At 47.1% G+C, this 21,230-nt stretch overlaps 2 protein-coding genes across 2 annotated transcripts; one reads left to right on the forward strand and one right to left on the reverse strand.

Moving 5' to 3' along the window:
* Nucleotides 1-603: 603 nt before the first annotated feature.
* Nucleotides 604-13,389, forward strand: LOC123188756 (WPP domain-associated protein). The gene is made up of 6 exons (XM_044600992.1): nucleotides 604-860; nucleotides 1,383-3,340; nucleotides 3,418-3,544; nucleotides 4,235-4,336; nucleotides 4,700-4,797; nucleotides 13,022-13,389. Exons 1-5 carry the CDS (start codon nucleotides 843-845, stop codon nucleotides 4,781-4,783), a joined length of 2,289 nt encoding a protein of 762 aa, XP_044456927.1. The 5' UTR covers nucleotides 604-842; the 3' UTR covers nucleotides 4,784-4,797; nucleotides 13,022-13,389.
* Nucleotides 13,390-14,246: 857 nt separating this feature from the next.
* LOC123188757 (N-acetyl-D-glucosamine kinase) lies at nucleotides 14,247-16,817 on the reverse strand. Its single transcript, XM_044600993.1, has 7 exons — nucleotides 16,377-16,817; nucleotides 16,116-16,263; nucleotides 15,854-16,045; nucleotides 15,595-15,723; nucleotides 15,167-15,336; nucleotides 14,760-14,890; nucleotides 14,247-14,541 (listed from the first exon to the last, which is right to left on the reverse strand). The coding sequence occupies exons 1-7, from the start codon at nucleotides 16,576-16,578 to the stop codon at nucleotides 14,458-14,460; spliced, it is 1,056 nt and encodes a 351-aa protein (XP_044456928.1). The 5' UTR covers nucleotides 16,579-16,817; the 3' UTR covers nucleotides 14,247-14,457.
* Between the last annotated feature and the right edge of the window lie 4,413 nt (nucleotides 16,818-21,230).

Genomic DNA, 21,230 nt, shown 5'->3' on the forward strand with positions numbered 1-21,230 from the left:
GTGCTTTAAAATTCGATTCTTCGAGCCTATAATTAGGACATCCTTACTTTAGTCATGCGAAAAGAAAAACGATTGATACGCGATTACTTGAGTCATTAACTAAAAATAGATACTACGATGAATCAACCAAGAGTAAAATAACCCTAAAAAAACCAAGAATAATATAACCGCAAATGAAGGGACAAATATTTGGCAGCAAAGACAAGAGACCAAAAGTCAAGGAAAAAGCCCAAGGGCAAAAAGCCATGGGAGCGGCGAACCAGCTCGCCACACCGGGCACATCCGACGGCCACCCTCAAACTCATGCGCATCTCCCTCGCTCTTGTCCCGTACTGTACGTGTATAATCAGTCCAGCTCAGCACCCCACTCTCTCTCTCTCTCTCTCTCTCCCTCTCCCCCACCGACTGCTGGGCCCCAGCCACACAGCACGTGTCCCACACTACGCGGTCGCTACACACTCCCACCTCCCAACCACCCCGCCGTCCGATGGGCCCCGCGTTGAAATGGACCCCGACGTCAGCTTCTCCGTGCCGTGCGATCAAAAATGGCCGTGCCGCAGCTGGTCCGTTGGTTATTATTACCACCCCGCGCCGTCCGCCTCGCCCCGCCCCGCCCCGCCCGGTGGTGACTTGTCTGGTGTGTCGTCTTCCCCGCGGCAAGCCAAGCCAAGCCAGCGATCGGCCGCCTGGTCCAATCCTCAGCCCGCTTTCACCGCTCCCTCCTCCACCGCCTCTCTGTCCTTGCCCTCTTCTCCCGCTGCAACCACCTCTCCCAACCCTAGCTCCTCTCCTCCCCTTCGGGGCGGCCACGGCTTTCGGAGCCGGAGCCGCAACTCCTGCCCATGGCGCAGATCGAGCCCGTAAGTGTTTCTCCGCGCTCCCGCTTCCGCTTCCTTTTGCACTGTCAATTTTGGCGGTAAATCAACCGTCTCGGCTCGGGGTTGGGTTGAGCTTGCTTGTTAACCGAGTGTCACCCGCTGCCGCTGGTTGTAACTGGAAACGCGTGTCAGCCGTTTTTGTTTATGGTTCTATGGACAGCCGAGGGAGCTGCGCGAGAGAATCAACTGTGCGCTCTGCTGTTGGTTGGCTTCCTACCAGTATTTGGTAATGGTAGGGATAAGAAGAGCAGGGAGAACCAACTGCTGTTAGACTTCCGTGCATTTTTACCGCAACTGGTTTTTTTGGTGTGGGCTGGACTGGAGTAGATACAATTTTTGCTGTTTGCTGCCCATTGTAATGGCCGGCCGTTAAGTGAGAAGCGAATTGTACATCACAATGAGGCAACACTGTGCCCCGCTTGCACATTTTTCTACTACTGCCAAAGCGTAAACATCATCCTAGAACTAATTGTTTGTAATTTTTCTTTAAAATAAATGCTGCAGGTGTTTGACCAAGGAATGGATCCATTTCTTGCTAGGCTGACCATACCAGCAGCCAACACTAGCCAATCCCGATGCACACCTCACAATGGTTTGTCCTTGCTCAATCGGCCTTCTCTCGACACACCCTCGTCTTTGGAAGGTTCACCAGTGCCACCACCGCCATCCTTGTTCTCCTGCAATTGCAGCTGTGATATCGGAAGCAACTTTGAGGCGTTTGCAACTGTAATGTCGCGGCTACACCAACACCTTCTGGATGCAGATGTAGAGATCAACTACACAGACTACTTAGATTTGATGAAACTGGAAGTCGATCAACAGCTTAATAGGCTCAAGGAGGATATGATGCTCTTGAGAAGCCAGAACTTTGTTCATGACAGTGATGCAGATGTTTCATGCCCTGTGATATGCCATCATGGAAAGCCAATAGTAGAGATAGATGAGGTGTTCAATGACCTTAAGCTACTCTTGATACTGGTGTTCCGGCAAATTAAGGACATGTTGAGCCTGTTCAACGCTTCAATTCACGATCTTCAGTGGGAGCATGACTTGCAATTAGAGGTCACCGGCATTATGATTGGAGACTGTATCAGAACTCTTGAGGATGAGCTAGAGAGGAGGTTTTTTGAACAAAGTTCCATTGTTAACAATCTAAGGGAGAACCGGAAGGAAACTGTGGTTCAGTGCGGTGCAATCCGTCAAGAGTTGATGTCTATTTCGGATATGCTGTTACCTTCAGAAGATGAATCACATAGTCCCCGCAGTAAGCATGAAAATCTGGGTAACAGGAGTAACAGATGGAAATACAATCTCTTAAGAAATAAAACAGGGGAGGAACACTCTGCATCTTCCAGTGTGGAAACCAAGAAGTCTGCAACACAGAGATCTGTAAGTCCCAGAGAAGTAATTTCTGAAAAATCCGACTTTCGGCATCTCAAGGGTTCAACTGGGGAAGAAATCATAAACTACTTCAGATCTGAGATTAGTAAATTAAAGAGGTTGCATGAATTGTACTTACAAGATAAAACGGAAGAGCTGTTCAAATTCAAACGAGAGAAGGCGTCATTAGATCTTAAGCATGATCTAGAATTTGAGCATCTAAGAAAGAAAGTTCCTGACATCATTTCAAGGGTTGACACAATCATTGCTAGTACCATAAAGGCACCTACAGTTTGCAGCACTAGCGAGGCACTTGAGGAAAATTGCAGATTGGATAATAAAATTGATTCATTGTACCTTGAAAACCAGCACCTTAGAGGTTTGCTTGCAGAAAAGATGAATGATATTAAGGAATTATCGTGCCAGATATCTGATGCCAGGAGGGAAATATCACTTCGATTGTCACTTGAAGAACAAATTATGAGACAAGTCGGCATCATTAAAGGAGACTATGAGGATCTCTATGTTGAAAGCACTATTAGAGATGAAGTATACCGAACTGTGACAAGAAATTTTGTTGATGACTGTAGGACCAGCATGGAAGATGCCTCACGGAATTCTCAAGCAGAAGTGTCCTCACTTGAAGCTAAACTCTCAGAAAGGGAGAAGGCATTGCGTTTAGCTAATGAAGAAAATCAGAAGCTAACAGAAAAGTTGTTGTTACTAGAAAAGGAACACTTCATTGAAAATAATCATGAAAATCCAGAGCTAACCAAGCAAGAGAGTGATGAAATGATACTTCGTGATATCGAGATGGAGCCTCATGTATCAGCAAGATCATACGAGAGTTGTGAGCAGAGTATGGAGGATAAGGAGCTCGTCAAACTGAGCCAGACTACAGAGATTGCCTCAACTACCTTACATGAAGTTGAAACAAAAAAGTTGGAATACAATGGGTTTCTAGGCAAAAATGAGCACATAATACAACTAGATTTCATTATGGTATCTATTATGGATTTATCAAAAGAATTTGTGGAGATTGAACATAAAATTTCAGGAGACATCAAAGGAAATGAGAAAAGGTATGTGCATCTATCTTCTGAATATAATCCATATTGTTGATTCTCACACAAATTGATACGAGTATTGCTGAATTCAGATCAGATGATCTGAGGGATCAATGCAACCATGTGGTTCAACAGGCAATAGTACTAACAAAGAAGGGCCTCTCATATAAGCAAATGCTAGACCGAAGACGGTCCGAGCTTCGAAAAGCTGAAGCTGAGGTATTTCTTTTCTGGTCATATCTGATGTTGGTTTTTAAACAAGGGACCAATCCTTTCCAATTGATCTTATGTTGAGAGGTATCTAATTCATAAGGGCATTTCTTATCCCCGCAAAAAAGGGCACTTCTTATTTATGGCTATAATCAAGTAGACAGTGAATTATCCTGATTGAAAGGCTGCGTGATACAGGCGAAGACGCTTTAGTGGGTGTTTGGTTGGGCTTAACTTTGGTTTTTGGAGTTTGGCTTATAAGCCAAAAAAGAACCTAGTTTTGTGCTTTTGGCTTATAAGCCTAAGTTAAGCCTATCCAAACACTTAGTGCAAGCTATGCTCATCCATTTGTCAGATAAACCAGTTTTTTTATTAGCTGCATCAAGTGAATTTAATCTTTTCGGAGCTACGTTCCTGATTTTGATTCATCTATTGTTATTTTCAATTATTTGAGCATCGGAGGGTAAAACTAGTAGATGGTTACATAATCATGTTCCTGTGTTATAGAGGGTATGCAATTATTTGGCAAATAAGAACATTTTTCATTGTCAGCATGCAAGTGAGTCTGCTGATATCTTTAAATTTTGATTGGGATACATTTTATGTTCTTTGTTTGAGTATGCTTCTGCTTGACTGCAGTAACACATGTATACTCAATTCATATTATAACCTCTTTAAGTGTTTGCCCATTCGATTCAGGTTGACATTTTGGAAAACAAGGTTACTGCACTCCTAAGTATTGCGCAAAAGATATATGTGACTCTCGAGCATTATTCTCCCGTCTTTCAGCAGTATCCTGGGGTATGTGGGTCATGTGGCCAATTCTAACTTACTCATCTACCCTGGTCTGTACACACTTAAATTTCTAATCCTTGAGCTGTTTCTTTGAATGTAATCACTTGCTTTGGATACCTAATGTGATTGAATTTTGCACCTCCTGTGGCACCTGCATGTTTGTGCCTGTTATATGTGAAAGTTCCAAGTAATTGGTTTCTGTGCTTCGATATATATCTGTGCATTATGATGATAGATCATTAGTATTTAATAGTTAGAAGAATACTTGTTCTGTGCATCAATGATGCAGATGCTGGAGATAATATATCTTCCATTTTCTAAAAAAAAAGATGGGAAGAGTCTTACTCATACTTAATGCCTTTTGTGCAGTTACTGGGTGCTTTCTTGAAGACATGCAAGCTTGTTGCAGGTCTAAGGAATAAACAAAAGGATGACTTACAAGATACAACATAAGTTGGAGCTGCTAGGTGAGATAACCTTTCTTATCTTGCACTAAATGGATGTGTTCAAGTTGTACATTTCAGTGAACACTCCAACCCAATTGATTAGATTTCCTATAAATATCCATTTGAAACTAACTTATCATTAACTTGTAGGTACTTCATATTCATATACTCCCTCTGTCCTAAAATAAGTGTCTCAATTTTGTACTAACTTTAGTACAAAGTTGTATTAAAGTTGAGACACTTATTTTGGGACGGAGGGAGTATTACACTGAAACTTGTTAACTGCTTGTATGGGACAAATAGAATTATTAATCATAACCAGCTAGCAACATTCTCTACTCTGTCAGGATGAATGTGTGGCACGCTACTGTAGATTCATTTAGTGATCTCAAAAGAGAGAAGTGCATATTACACCCCTCAACTCTAGCCCTAGTCTAATATACAACCCCCAACTCCAATACCATCTAGTTTACACCCCCCAACTCTCAAAACCAGGCGGAATTCAACCCTCCCCTCCCTGGTGACCGGTTTTGACCTGTTGACTGGGTGAACAGTAAATTCAAAAGAAATATATTTTAAAAAAATTACGTTTTTTCACCGGCTGAACAGTAAAATTTTAAAAAGTTCTAATTAAATAATAATAAAATAATTTTGATTTTTTAAAATGTTGATTTTTTGTCTGGGTGAACAGTAAATTTCAGGAAAAAAAATAAGAAAACAAAAATTTCTGAATTATATTTGCATGAAACAGTTAACAGTTCGGGCTGATATATTTTTTGTTGAGAGACCACTGAAATGTCCAAACAAGCTGAAAATTGTCACAGACATCACGCGCTGAAAAATCGTCTACGCAAAAGTAATTCGGTTTTTTTGGAAAAAAGTATTTTTGGAATTTACTATTCACCAGGTAAAAAAACGAAACTGCTTGTTGAATTTTATTTCCAACTTTTTTTTGAATTTACTGTTCACTCATTGGAAAAACCAAAATATTTTTTGATTTTTTTGTTACTGTTCACCCAGTCAACATGTCAAAACCGGTCAACTGGGTTAAAACCGGTCAACGGGGAGGGGAGGGTTGAATTCCGCCTGGTTTTGAGAGTTGGGGGGTGTAAAGTAGATGGTATTGGAGTTGGGGGCTGTATATTAGACTAGGGCTAGAGTTGAAGGGTGTAATATGCACTTCTCTCATCTCAAAATCCCCGAAGTTCGTGTGCAGCCCCAAAGCGTGCCCAAAGAGCGTCCCCTATTGGTTGTTCGTATGTGGCTCAAGGCCTATGTGACAGAAAGCTATCCGTATCCCCTATTGGTTGTTCCTATGTGACATCAGGGGCGCCTTGAGCCCTATGTGACATCCAGGAAGCCCTATGGCAATACATCCGGTTCTGGCGGCTAGTGCGCTTGGTGCATCTTTCCACCTTCCTGGATATACTCCAATGGCGCCTCGACTGCCAGTATACATACATTCAGGAGTTGCTACGACACACTCTCCCGGGGGCTATCAGCTGGGCCCCCCACAGGGTCAAGCTCTTCTTGTGGATGGCTTGCCAAGATCGTTGCTGGACCTCCGAGCGCCTGGCGTGCCGTGGTCTGCAGCACGCACCCTGTTGCGTCTTATGTGATCAGACTACAGAGACGATGGCTTTGTTGGATAATGAGCAACTGGCATTCACTGAGGGCCAAAGGCCAATACATATACATGTGCGGTAAAGTGCAGAAAACCCCTTATACAACGGAGATATACAGAAAAGGGACTATACACATCTAACACCCCCCCCCTCAAACTCATGGTGGGTCAACAACACTGAGTTTGGAGAGAAAAAAGCCATGCTGCACTCGAGTTTGTGCCTTCGTGAAAAAGTCCGCCAACTGTAACTCAGAGGGCACATAGTGAAGAGCGAGAGTCTGATCCTGCACAGCAGCACGCACAAAGTGGGCATCCACACCGATGTGCTTGGTGAGCTCATGCTTCACCGGGTCACGCGCAATACTGATAGCACCGGTACTGTCTGACAGTAAGGGAGTAGAGGTAGTAGCAGACACACCAAAATCCTCAAGTAACCACCGTAACAAGATCACCTCAGCCGTCAACATAGCCATGGCTCGCAACTGAGCCTCTGTATCGAGCGAGAAACGGCAGTCTGTTTCTTTGTCTTCCAGGCAATAAGAGAGCCACCAAGAAAGACACAGTAAGCAGACAACGAGCGTCGATCAGAGGGATCACTAGCCCATGTAGCATCAGAGTAGGCCTGGAGCTCGAGAGAGCTGGAGCGGGCAAAGAAAAGGCGATGAGAGATTGTGCCACAAAGATATCGTAGAACACGGAGGAGATGACTATAGTGGACAGAGGTGGGTGCTTAAACAAACTGACTCAGGATGTGAACAGGATAGGAGATGTCGGGACGCGTAACAGCAAGGTAGACAAGCTGCCAATGAGGCGACGATAGCGAGTGGGATTAGGAAGAGGGTCACCGTCAGAGGCACGAAGCTGAACGTTGAGCTTCATAGGAGTCACAACAGTGCGCTCGTCACCAAGAGCGGCACGAGCAAGAAGATCCTGAATGTATTTTTCCTGGGAGATGTAGAAGCCATCAGAGGTTGAGAAGATCTCAATCCCAAGAAAATATCAAAGTGGACCAAGATCAGACATGAGGAACTGGTCGCGAAGGCGTGCCTTAACAAAGGCAATGTAGTCAGAGTTGTCACCAGTGATGATCATGTCATCAACATAGAGAAGGAGCAGAGTCCGACCACGAGGAGACGTGTGAACAAACAACGCGGGATCATGATCACCGGGCAAGAAACCAGCGGCAGTCACCACAGAGGTGAAACGCTCGAACCAGGCGCGAGGGGCCTGTTTAAGACCATAGAGGGAGCGGCGAAGTCTACAGACCATACCATCAGGAGCATAGTACCCCGGTGGTCGCTGCATATAAACCTCCACACGCAACTCACCATTGAGAAAGGCGTTCTGGACATCAAGTTGAGAGATAGACCAATGACGAACAGAAGCCACAACAAGGAGAGTGCGGACAATGGTCATGTGGGCCACAGGAGCAAATGTCTCATCATAATTGCGTCCCTGCTCCTGCTGAAAGCCACTGGCCACATGTCGAGCTTTGTAGCGCTCAAGAGAACCATCGGAGCGAGTCTTAATCTTGTAGACCCACTTGCAGGTGATGGGACGAACACTGGAAGGAAGGGAAACCAGATCCCATGTGCCAGAGCGCTCAAGGGCAGCAAGCTCTTCGGCCATCGCAAGCTGCCATTCAGGCTGAGTCATGGCAGTCCGATCGGAAGTGGGCTCAGCAATAACAGAGAGGCCGTACCGATCAGGAGAATAGCGATCAGGCAGGGGGCGAGGCCGAGCACGGAGGTTATGAACCGGGGGAGGCGTGAAGGGAGGCGCACCAGAGGTGGAAGACGCATCAGGGGAAGCATCCTCAATACGAGGGCGGCGAGTATAGTGAAGAGGAAACAGTGAGAAAGGGTGACGGACTGGAGATGATGAGAGGTGGAGGAGGATGGGGAAGAGGGTGTCGGTGGTGAATGAGAATGAAAGAGAGGTGCCGGAGGAAGGGGTGAAACATGAGGCACATAGCAGGGTGTATCGGGAAGGAGAAGAAAAGAAATATCGTCCATAGAGAAGCTCGAGGAAGAAGGACGTGGGTAGTAAGAACGAGACTCGTCAAAAGTCACATCATGCGAGATGCGCAAGCGACGACCAACAGGATCCCAACAGCGATAGCCCTTGTGCTCAACACTGTAGCCAACAAAAACACACTCAACCGACTGAGCAGTCAGTTTGGTGCGTTCTCTCGGGGCAAGAAGGACATAGCACACACATCCAAACATACGAAGAGCTGAGTAGTCAGGAGAACGACCAGTGAGACACTCTATAGGAATACCACCCTGCAGAGCAGTCGATGGCTGAATGATGATGAGATAGGTGGATGCAGAAACAACCTCGGCCCAAAAGTGGGGTGGAAGGGAAGCGACAATCATTAGCGCACAAGCCGTCTCAAGCAGATGACGATGCTTACGTTCTGCAACGCCATTCTGAGCATGAGCACCAGAACATGAGAACTGGGCAAGAGTACCCTGTTCCGCGAGAAAACCATGCAATAGCTGGGAGATATACTCTCCAACAGAGTCAGCACGAAAAGTACGAATAGACGTGGAAAACTGGGTGTGAACCATGGCAGCAAATCGTTTGTATATAGAGAGAACCTCGCTACGAGATTTCATGAAGTAGAGCCAAGTGTAGCGAGAGAAATCATCAATAAACAAAACATAGTAGCGATGACCACCTTTCGAATCAAAGGGAGCAGGACCCCAAACATTAGAATGAACTAAGTCAAAAGGACGTTGAGATACCGACTGACTGGTAGGATAAGGTAACTGGGTCTGTTTGCCAAGTCTACAACCATTACAAGGTAAAGAAACATCTCCAGATACAGACCCTAAGAGGCCCTGACGCACTAATGATGACAAGCGAGAGCCACATATGTGACCAAGGCGATGATGCCACTGCTGGAAGGACGCAAACGAATAGGCAGCAAGAGCATGAGAGCTGGCAGAAGTGGTGGCAGCGGAAGGAACACAAAGCCAGTCAACCTCCCAAAGGCCCTCTAACTCACGGCGCCGGGGGCCAGCACCAACCAAAACCTTGGTGCGACGATCCTGAATGGAGCAAGAGTCGGTATCAAGAATGACATGACAACCAGAATCAGTAAGTTGGGCAGTGGAAAAAAGATTTCATGGTAAGGCGAGGAACATGTGAAACATTAGGAACAGAAAAGGATGGAGTGGAAAGAATACCATGACTAGCAACAGGAAGAGATGTGCCATTGGCAATAAAAACATTAATAGGAAAATCAAGAGGGCGAAGAGAAGACAAAGCTGAAGAATCAGAGGATATATGAAAGGAAGCTCCAGAGTCCAGAACCCACGAAGATGTACCTGACGGTGTAGATGCCGGCGGTGATGAAGTGGTGAAAGCAGTCACAGCAGCCGCAGAACCCATCGATGAAGAACCGGAGGAAGCTAGAAGGCGCTTGAGCCGCACAATGTCCTAGTCAATGAGTGACGGAGTAGATGACGACACAAGAGTACCACTGGAAGAGGAGCGCCTCTGGTTTCGCTGCTTCCGGCCACAATCAGACTCTGGGTGACCTGGCCTGGAGCAGTAGTCAGAGAAGGTGTCACGGTGCGACCGTCCCTTCTCAACATATGGAGGGCGACCCACCCCCCTGAAGGTGTGGGCAGGAGCGGTGGAGCAGTGGGACGAGCAGACGACACAGGAGCTCAGGCAGCCAACACAAAAGGAACCGCAAGCAACCCAGCAGAACGAAGGAGGGTCTCCTTAGCACGAAGCTCAGCAAGTACCTCCGAGATAGGAACACGGCAACGAGCAAGCAAGTGAGCACGTCGAGGCTCAAAGTCGGAGCGGAGGCGAGATAAGAACTCATGGACACGCTGAAACTCCAAGTCGGACCGCATAGTCTGACAGCAGCGGCAAGATCCACAAACAACTGTCCGAAGAGAGTCAAGCTGGCGCCAGATGACAGAACTCTGTGTGTAGAACTCTTCAATAGATGAGTCACCCTGCTGAAGAGCGTGCTCCTGACGCACCACAGATAAGTAAAAAGCATCACCAGAGGGCTGATAGCGTTGACAGAGATAAGACCACATCGCTGCAGCTGTGCCGAGGCCCATGAACTCCGAAGCAAACTGAGGGAGGACACTCACAGTGAGAACAGCAGCAGCACATGCATCATCATTGCACCACTGAGTGTAAGCAGACAGATCATCCCGGTAGACAGAAAGAGCATTTGAATAGGCAGATACCTGCTGTTCATAAGCATCAACCGCACCATCATTGAGCGCCTTGGCTGCATCTCGATCAGCCTGAGAAGCATCAGCAGCAAGGACCGGCGACACCGGCGGGGTAGGAGCCACAGGAGCAACAGGGCATGGCGGACAGGGGACCTCGCAAGAGAGAACACCCCACAGAAGAAGACCGCGCATATGGATACGCATGAACCCTGCAAACTCTGCATAGTTGGTGCCATCGAAGATCACCGAGCACCGAGGGACCGCGACATAGCCCGAAGAGGACATGAGGAAGTCTCTCTGCTGCTTTTGCCCTTTTTTTTGGTCAACAGACAGAAGACCCGATCTGGATCGGGGCAGACGCTCCACCCTCGAGCGAGCGCTAGCGGGAAGCAGCCGGGGGAAGCATCTGAGCGGGGGCTACGGTGGTAGCGGCCAGCCTGACGAGCCAAGGAGAAGCAGCGGAGGCTGGACGAGCGACTGGGGAGGCCGGGAGGAGCTGCGGCCGTATGAGCTGTTGGGGAGGTCAGGAGGAGCTGCAGCCAGATGGGCCTCGGCGGCAGATGGAGAGGCCGGGGGCGGTGACGGCCGGACGGGCCCCGGCAGCGGCTGCAACAGCCGAACGGGAGCGGAGGTGGCTAGAGCGTCCAGACGGTGAGGAGCTGAGAGGAGGCAGCAGCTGGATGTGGAGAGGCAAGGGAGCAGGCGGCCGGCGGCGGGCAGGCTAGGTACGGAGTGCACGGAGTTGCAGCGTGCGGGAGGAAGTGGCTAGCCTGGCATCTGATACCATGTTGGATAATGAGCAATTGGCATTCACTGAGGGCCAAAGGCCAATACATATACATGTGCGATAAAGTGCAGGAAACCCCTTATACAATAGAGATATACAGAAAAGGGACTATACACATCTAACAGGCTTATCTCCTCACTATTGAATTCATGCTCCGGTCAGTTCATCCAAAAGTCCGAACTGATGTAGAGAGGCAGGCAATATATTTCAACACTCCCCCTTGTTGCAGTGTATATGTGGATTGCCTAGCCCTTTCCATCAGTTTGGACTTTTGGTTGTGTTGGTTAGTGCATGAAGCTTAACATGGATCAGAGCTAAGGTCTTGAGTTCAAGTCCTGACTTTCGCAATTTATCCAAAAATTGTTGCTGCCCCCATTTGTGTCCACATATAGGCCTCTTGATCCATACCTCTGAGTCTATCCATGTGTTGACTTCCCGCGTCACATGTGAGACGAGGTGTTAAAGTGTATATGTGGATTGCCTAGCCCTTTCCACCAGTTCGGACTTTTGGTTGCGTTGGCTAGCGCATGAAGCTTAACACCCCTCACGTCTAGGCTATTTTAGTCCTTAGACGTGGGATCAATGGCCGCAGAATATTTTTTATTTAATACTGTGTTGGCAGAGTCTTGAACTCAAAATCTCTTGGCTCTGATACCATTTGAATTCATGCTCCAGCCAGTTCATTCAAAAGTCCGAACTGATGTAGAGAGGCAGGCAATATATTTCAACACTCACAGGCTGCTCCTTCACGCACATGGTGTGGCAGGGAATCAGACTATGGAGACGAGGTGCTTTCCTACGTCCGATTGACGGCTCGACCTCCCGAGGCAGGGGATGCCTTCGTGGACTGGTGGCTGGCTACTTGCCTCTCACTCCAGACCTCGGCCCGAAAGGGCACATACTGCCATCATGCTGGTGGCTTGGTGCATCTAGAAGCACCACAATGCAGTCATCTTCATCAGCGCCCAACTCATCCTATCTAGCCTTCTTGACACAATTAGGATGGAAGCCAGACATTGGGTGATGGTGGGCGCGAGCGGCCTAGCTGCATTGCTCTCGACTGTTTATACGGCTGGTGTTTAGTGGTGTTGTGTTGTAACAACGGGTGTGCTCGTCTGTTTTCCTGTATAAACTCTTCTTCTATCAATGAATCCAAAGACAAGGCTTTTGTGCTTTCTCGAAGACCCCCCCCCCCCTCTCAGTGCCACACTTTTTGAATAGACAATGTATCACCAGTGCCTTAGGGTTACACAGTGGCGGAGACAGTGGGGACCAGCAGCCCCCCCCCCCCCCCCCCCAACATCAGTGATTTACTACTACTAATTTTCTTATGAACAGTACATGTTTAGTGATCATTTGCTGCTAAAAGCTCATTTTTTTCAGTGTTTGGCCCTCCCCAACCTTAGCCTCAGTCCTCCTCCCCCCCCCCCCCCCCCCCCCCCCCCAAATCAATTTTTTCTGGCTCTGCCTCTAGGGTTAGACATTTGACACATGGGACTCAAGTTCTAATAAACCACTGCTCTAAATTTTAGTCATTATCTCATCATTTATGTTCCATCACAACTGATTATGTGTATGAAGGCTGATCGGTGCTTACTATTGATTACCTTTGGCATTTCGCAGATAATGTAGGTTCTAAATTTTGTTGGGAGAGGCTTAGGAGGTGGTAGAAAGCTATTGATGTCATGACGGAGTAAACAATATCCTACTAAAAGTATCTGCCCAAATTGGCTATGCAAATCGATAGACATACGAAGTTCTGGGTGTCAAGCCGGGGGTTATAAATAGAAGCTAGGTGCACTGCACATAGCTTTCTGATTTCTATACACATATGGCTAAACAAAATGTGAATACTTTGTTCAGTTGTTTCATAGTTTGCCACTCTGCAGATGGTATATTCACATATTGTATTGTGTATGTATAAGTGAATATTGAATGTCATCTTTTTGCGGGGGAATATTGAATGACATTTACGGCATGCTTAATTCATATAATATGTGAGGGTGATAGTATTTTTGCCAGCAATTTTTATATACATGATGGTGTTCTTATATGAAATGTATTGTTTATCCTGTAGTTTTTTCCCCTAACATCAAGGTACATAAACGTGGTGTACCTTAGTTTTTCCCCCCTTTTTATTAAAATTCTAGTTTTACTAATGGCCATAATAATCCTATATGTAATATACTGATGTACCATCTTGGATGATTATGGGGGAAGCTATTTTTTCAAGAAATGGTTCTATTTCGAAATGTATCCAGTTGTCTAGTTGTTAGTCATTATTGAAGTACTTTTTTATTTATTAATAAGTTGTTGAAGTTACATGGTTAACATGTACCTGAGCAATGTATGTGGTTGATTGATATGACTACCATTGTTTTGATGTTTGCCTGAGCATGACCGCATTTGAGGCAAGTGCCTGCCATTTGGCTTATTTTGTTCACTTTGAAGTACCTATATGTCTCTCTTTTTTTTGCGGGGAACCTATATGTCTCTCTGTCAGGCATCCGGGTAAAGTATTTTGTTGCAAGAATTCTTGGCGGCTGATGACTGTTGAAAGTAGCGCCCTCTAATTAGCATTTTTGTTAGTCATTTCCACTCTACATGGGATATAAATGTTATGTTCTGTTTGTGTGTACTAGTCACTGCAGTCATGTTTGCTTGAGCAACATTTGTCTCAATCTGAGTCAAGTGGTGTTATGCTTACTGGTCTTATTTGTGAACCACCCAAAGTTGTACCAAGTCAGCGACACTTATTTTGGGACGGAGGGAGTATCTTTCAGCAGTGTCATACTGAACTTCAGGTCATTTCGGAGCAAGATCTCACAGAGGACATAAGCATCTTCATTTCTTTTTTTATTGTACCTTTTCCGTCGAAAAAACTTTCAGCTAAACTAGTATTCTTTCTTTCCCTTTTCACATATTTGTGACATAAACCTTCTTGAAGACATTACAACACATTCAAAATAACTTGCTAAAACAAATGCAAAACACTAGGTGATAGTGTGACACAAACATAATTTACATGAATATGGTAGGAGAAATAAGTGCTGAGCACTTTAAGCAGCAGCCCTAAGATCACCATCCAATTCACTTGCTATAGCATTCCATGCTAGTAATGCTGCACCAACAGCTGGTTCCACCTGCAGGTAGAAACATACATAAGTTTTCTATGAGAATTAGTTTGGATCACCATTTCGTCAACTTTTGAAACCAATCCTTAACTTTATTCCTAATGCAACTACAATCTTCTCTGAAATATTTCTTCACATCAATCATTTAATAAAAAATGGCGGAATCGGCAGAATATTTCCAACTAGGCATTATGGTAGACCCACAGTGAGTTTATAGTTTGGTTCACCTCGGGATGTATTGGATATGCCCCTGGATATGTCTTGGTAACACAACTTATCACTTCCTTACCAATGTCCCACCTCTGGTTTGCCTCAAGAACTTTGCCGACCATAACAAGTGGAAATAGATCTTTTCCATCTGCAAAATTAGAAGGTCAGAAACATGTTGAAACCTTTGTTCCTGGGGCAAAGCAAATACAGAGTATTCAGAAGTTGTTTTTTTTGTGAGGACAACAAATTTATTTTCTAGTCCCTCCGTCCCATAATATAAGACGTTTTTTGACACTAGTGTAGTGTCAAAAAACGTCTTATATTATGGGACGGAGGAAGTATTTGCTATTTTTATGGCAAGTAGCCTATATGTTTGTGGCAAGGCCTGTTATACATGTCATTCAGAAGGAAGTTCCTATTTCACCTTCCCCACTCAGCGCAAGTCTCTGCACTACAGCCTTGACACTGGAAGCTAGTTCACCAACTGAATTGTGCAAGATCTTGTTTGCTACTTCGTCGCCGGCTTCGGCAGATTCTACCACAACAGGGAGAATGTCAGCAATGCGCGCCCAAGATTGATCTTCATATGTCCAACTGTCATGAAAAAAGTGAACAGGTAAGCAGTTGTTGCAATTTTCATGGTAGCACATTATTGCAGTTTTTCATTCTGTGCTCTCTTCACTCCTAGTTAACATTATGCTTCAGCTCACATAATGTCAGCAGATGAATATTTGAGTAGGGTTTTTCAATTGGTAACCGAACTCTGTAAGCGCCAAGTAACTGAAACAGACTTCCACTTGTTTTCACAGCAAGTAAAATAAAACAAGCTAATCGATTGAAAAGGAGATTTACCCTATGAGTTCATCCGGCGATGCGAGTCCAAGGAAGTCAAGGATGTTGTTTGTGAGTAGTGTTTCAGGACCCCTGCCATCATAGGCCCTCACAACTGCTGTCAATGCTTGTGCTGAAATCCCATAGCCACTGCAATATATAGTGCCGCAACAATCAGAAATCAGCTTCAGTAGTTGCTTCTTAACCAGTTTCCTCCGCTTAAAAGATAATAGTACCATGGAGTTAAAGACAGAAGAAGTTAGAGGTGTGTGTGTCTAACCTGCCCCAGTCACCTAGCACCGGCCCTGCACCAGCTGCCCGAGCTTCCCTGCCGTCGCTGGTGAAACCGTAGGCTATGGTCCCTGTCCCTGCGATGAGCACGCAGCCGTGGAGCTTGCCCATGGTGCCGCTGGCCAGTGCCGCCACCGCGTCGTTCTCCACGAACAGCTTCACATGGCTCGGGAAAATCTCCCTGGAAGTTAATTTCAGAGTTAATTCAGCTTCTCCTGCGGATTTCTTGGCAGCAGGTAACAGATAAGCACCTGAGCCAGTCCAGCATTCTGTGCTGGTCGATGGGGTGGTTGACGCCGGCTACGGCCAAGCAGACCGCGCTCACGTTTGATCGTCTCCGGCGAGCCTTGTGGAGAGCCTGCGCCATCACTCGCTCCAGCGTCTCCCTCGCCTTGTCCTCTGAAGAATTTCAAGCCAAAGAATTTATCATGTGGAATCCAGGCCAGGGCCAGGCCAGGGCAGCGTTGATGTGATCGTTGGATGGCAGGTGGAGGTGGTGGTGGTACGCGTACCTCCTACGGAGTTCTGGTTGGAGCATCCGGCGACGGCGCGGGCGAGGACGGGGAGCGGGTCGGCGAAGGGCATGGCGGCCGGGATGCAGACGCAGACGGTGTTGCTGGCGCCGCCGTCAACGCCGAGGACGACGCTGCACCCCATGCGCGGGCTCTGGCGGTCCTCCATCTCCCATATGTCCCTAGTGGTGTACCTCTGCATCCTCCCTCCCTCCTTGGTTGGCCAGACAGACAAACGTAGGCATATGCTCTCCTCCTCCTTCTAAGCTCTCCCTACCAAATGATGCAGCTCGATTGGTGACTGCAGCTTTGTTATATATGTAGTGGGTGCACTAACAAGTCGCATCTAATGGCGACATGTTTCGTCGAGGAGAAAGGGACGGGGAGGAGGAGGAGGAAGACGAAGGTGACGAAATTGCAAGGGCGGCTGGGTGTCCTGTCCGCACGCGCGTCCAATGGCGCGACGGCCGAGTTGTTTAGGGACACGCCTCTAGTAATCTACAGTATGTGCTTTGTCATTTCCTGCCAAAGTTACAGTTCGTTACTGACAGCACTGGTATAAACCCTGGATCTTACCGGACAGTTTGCTGCCAAAAGTTACAGTTTTAGGGGCTACTGCAAGATTTTTGCTGTTATTTGTAACTTTTTGCCAGCTGCGCTCTTGATTGTATCTCTTGATGGTGCCGGTGATGGTACAACCAGTAGAAAACTCCAAGCTCTCCTTCTTGGTAAAAACGGGCTTGGATATTGGACATGAAAACGTAAAGGTCTGCTTCTGTGCCCCCTAACTGAACGGAAACACTTGTGTTCACCCCGCTGATCTCTGCGCGCGCATCGACCCCCTCCGCTACCATACGACCGCCTTTGATCATACACCCGAAGCAACCCAAACCATAGCCTAGTTTTGCAACGTGACCCTTGTTGCAATCGTTTGCACAACATGGGGTCTCTTGCACACCGAGGGAGGAGCTTTGCTACATCAACAGACCTTCATGGGGTACATTTGAAGTGACAAATCGTAATTGGGTTAATGGGGAGGGCTGGACCCCACCCAGCTGAAAATTGGGGAGGGGAGGGGGGGGGGGAGGGGGGTCTGCACCAATAGGGAGGCCGTTGGTGAGGACTGACGAAATTAAATCCGACGGATCTCGGATAGGGGATCTCGAACTAAGGGTCTTGACACATTGGTAATAGGGGCACAAGTTCTTACCCAGGTTCGGGCTCTCCCCAGAGATAAAATCCTACATCATGCTTGTGTTTTATTATTCTGGGGTAGAGTACAACATACACATGATCTATCTCGAGATCCTTGTGTGTTGTCTACGAGCCCTACCCCTCGGTTTATATAGGTACCGGAGGGTCTAGGGTTACATTCTAGTCAATTATGTATAAGGAGAACGTGTAGTAGACGACTTCTAATGTCTTGGAGTATACGCCAAGTCTTTAGGAGCCTTCCTTTCATATGCCATGGGCCGCTCGACGTGGCCCACTAGTGAACCGACATGGGGGTCCTCGACCCGGGCCACCTGGCCAGGAGACGGCGTGGTGAGAGCCCTCCTAGCCGGGACACCGTCAAGGACCAGGGAGGCTGGTTCCCGTGCATTCAGACGACGAATGGGGTTGTCACCTTGAGGCGCACTAGCCGGAGTAGGAGTGGGCACTGGTGAGGAGGCGGGGGCGAGAGATGGCGTGGCCGGCGACTTCCTCATTGACTTTGTGTTGGTCGAGGTTAGGAACAGGTTGCTCCCAACGCGTCGCGGCCATGTCTCTGCACTGTCCCCTAGCTCTCTCGCCGCTCTGTGTAGCACTTACATCGTGGATCCGTTGGTGATCGTCTCTATCGCGCTTCTGCAACTGGGGCCATGTTCCTGAAATATGTGTCCTGTTGCAATGGCCTGAAAAAAAAGGGCTATGGTTTCTGAAACATACATGTTGTGCATTTGATTTGCAACGAAACATTTGTGCTGTTGCAATGGCTTGCAACAGGAGGAAAAAAAATGGTTCATGATGTTTTGCAGCAAGAGTCCTGTTGCAGTGGGATGGGCGCAACACTAGCCATGTTGCAAAGGTTGGTGCCCATGTGGCTGTCGATCGAATGGTTATTATGGTCTCCCTCCAACGACCGGCGAGGCGGTCAATTTTTTAGGATCATCACCCGTAGCTTCTTTTTTTGAAGATAGCAAGTGTAGCTTCTTATCTACAGGATTCCCTAATTCTCCTTTATTCCTTGATAAAATACAGAAGCACATCTATTTCCGTTTGAAGCCTGTATTTTGAAGGAACTTTCATGGCTAATCATTTCTTGGTGTATTATACTGACTTAGTCTTGGTCATTGTCGGAAGTGCACTGCAGTCTAATTTACATGGACATGGTCTCCTTGGTGAACAGTACAGTAGCATTTTTGTTAGCTCACAGGTCACAGCTCTGCTTGATAAACAAAGGAGCCATAGATGCTCCACATGTGGTGCAATTTGACGCTAGTTCACTCGCCTGACGCCATCGTCCAACACGCGCATGATGCCACAGGCGTCGGACAAGATCCTTGTAATCATCTGTCTTGAGACCCCGAAACGATTGTATATACACGATCAACTTCCTCATCTCTGGTCGTTGTTACTATCCCTTTTTTATGTTATTTCTTGCCCTCGAAGTCATCCTGTCCTGCCAAATGTCAGGCCCGGTGGTAGCCAAGCCTGTGACATTCAGAAATGGACATAGGCCTGACGACATGCGAGATAAAACTCTGTCACTTGCATCCAAACAAAACTCCATGCGTATCTGGACCGATCTCGAAAAGCTAGAGGATGACTCTATGCACCTTCATCATCCAAATGGCTCCGTCATCAAGACATTAGTAGGAGTATAACAAACCTATCATCCTGACCCAGTCACAACCTGTTATGTTGCTTGCAAGCAATATTTTTGACTCGGTTCTTCTGCGGAAACAGACGTTAGTCCACTACTACTACAGTACATATGAAATGTAGTCATTTCTCTTATGCAATTGTAGTAACTACTCCTGCATATACCGGATTAATGTGTGTGAGTAGCGCGGGCTGATGTTAAGATTGGCTGGCCTGGCCTCCGCGGCTGCCCGAACACATTTAAGTTCTGGAGTGTTCTACATTTATTTTCTAAGGGCATCTTCAACGGTAATCCGCAAAAAACCTCCCGCACTAGTCCGCGGGTATAGTGTGGGACCGGTAGCCGCATTATGTCCGCTAGCAAATTTAAATTCAAATCTACGCTGATCCACACAATGCGTCAGATCACACCCGCGTCGGGTCGCATCCCCGATCACAACCGAATGGAGGCAAATATGCTTTTACATGCCCGAATCCAAAAAAAATATCAGTCTGGCTGTCCGTGCATTTCTGCCCTGTCGGACCGGCCATCCCAGGAAGATGCTTCCCGATCAAGGAGGTGCCGCCACGGCTACGTAGGTTGCCTCCGCGTGTGCGTCCACCTCCGCCTCTGTTGCGTCCTCATCTTGCGCCGTCGTCAACTGATTTTTCTGCCACTCCAGCATCTGATAGCGGACGGATTGCACGATAATTCTAGCGTCGACATCCAAAGAGTCGATATTCAATGTCAACATCTTGGCGTCTTCCGCATTGACGGCGATCTTCACCCTCTTTTCCTCGAGCGCGACCTTCTTCTCCTCGAGTGCAGCCTTCCTCTCCTCAATCATGGTCCCCCTCTCTTCGAGCTTGACCTTCTTCTCCGCCGCATCCATCAACTGCTTGAACCTCTCTGCCTTCCGCTCCTCCTTGATGTCCGAGCGCCTCACGCATGCCTCTTCCTTCTTCGCCAGGATCTCCTCGAATCTCTTCGTTAGCTTGGCCGCCGCACCTTCTTGCTTCGCCCTTTCCTCCTCCCACTTCTTGCCCCGCAGATTTCTTCTAACCTTTTTCGGAGGTTCTTGGGCCAGGTCGGTAGGTCACAGGTTTCTTCCTCGTTACATTGGGCGGCGGTCTTGGCAATGAAAAGGATCCACTTTGGCTTCCCATTCTACTTCAACCAACAATGCATGATAGTGAAGGACTTATTCTCCAACTTCTTGTACACCACACAAGCACGAGTAGGCTACAAAAGTGAAACAATGCAATTCCGTCTAATGAGCAACAAAACAATACATGTACAGCTAGTGATCAACAAAAATAGAGTATGTCCGGCTAGTGTTCAACAAAACAAGAGCATATCCGGCTAGTGATCAACAAAATTAGAGCATATCCTGCTAGTGATCAACAAAACTAGAGCATAGCCGACTAGTGATAAAAAACTAAAGGATATCCTGCTAGTGATCAATTTACTTACTCGGTGATTTGTGCACCGCTAGGCCACCGTGCCATGAGATGCTTCAAGTGCCTGCAATACTTGGAGACGGCCTCTTGGATGGTGTACCACCGATGGTTGAGGGACTTCCACTCACGGTTGCGGATCGATGTGTCAGAGTAGGGCGCGAAATGCTTGTGCTCATGGAACCATTTTTGGGGAACGTTGCATGGGAAACAAAAAATTTCCTACGCTCGATAAGATCAATCTAGGAGATGACATTTATGAGAGGAGAGATTGCATCTACATACCCTTGTAGTTCGCTAAGCGAAAGCGTTAAGAAACGCGGTTGATGTAGTCGAACGTCTTCGTGATCCAATCACGATCCGTCCCGCGAACTCCCGATCCAAGTGCCGAACGGACGGCACCTCCGCGTTCAACACACGTACGGCTTGATGACGCCTTCACCTCCTCTATCCAGCGAGCGATGGTGAAGTAGTATCTCGAGTCCTTCGGCAGCACGACGACGTGGTGGTGGGGGTGGAATCTCAGCAGAGCTTCGCTAAGCACTACGGAGA

The sequence above is a fragment of the Triticum aestivum genome, chromosome 2A, assembly GCF_018294505.1.
Source record: "Triticum aestivum cultivar Chinese Spring chromosome 2A, IWGSC CS RefSeq v2.1, whole genome shotgun sequence".
NCBI classification, from domain to species: Eukaryota; Viridiplantae; Streptophyta; class Magnoliopsida; order Poales; family Poaceae; genus Triticum; species Triticum aestivum.

What these genes read in the sequence shown, in the direction of transcription:
- LOC123188756 (XM_044600992.1), top strand. An exon ending in ATCAAAGGAAATGAGAAAAG is followed by an intron (nt 3,341 to 3,417) that starts GTATGTGCATCT and finishes TGCTGAATTCAG; the next exon opens with ATCAGATGATCTGAGGGATC. An exon ending in TCTTTCAGCAGTATCCTGGG is followed by an intron (nt 4,337 to 4,699) that starts GTATGTGGGTCA and finishes CCTTTTGTGCAG; the next exon opens with TTACTGGGTGCTTTCTTGAA.
- LOC123188757 (XM_044600993.1), bottom strand. Translation starts at nt 16,578, where the DNA reads ATGCAGAGGTACACCACTAGGGACATATGGGAGATGGAGGACCGCCAG. An exon ending in TCGCCGGATGAACTCATAGG is followed by an intron (nt 15,337 to 15,594) that starts GTAAATCTCCTT and finishes TTTTCATGACAG; the next exon opens with TTGGACATATGAAGATCAAT. An exon ending in ACTTGCGCTGAGTGGGGAAG is followed by an intron (nt 14,891 to 15,166) that starts GTGAAATAGGAA and finishes CTAATTTTGCAG; the next exon opens with ATGGAAAAGATCTATTTCCA.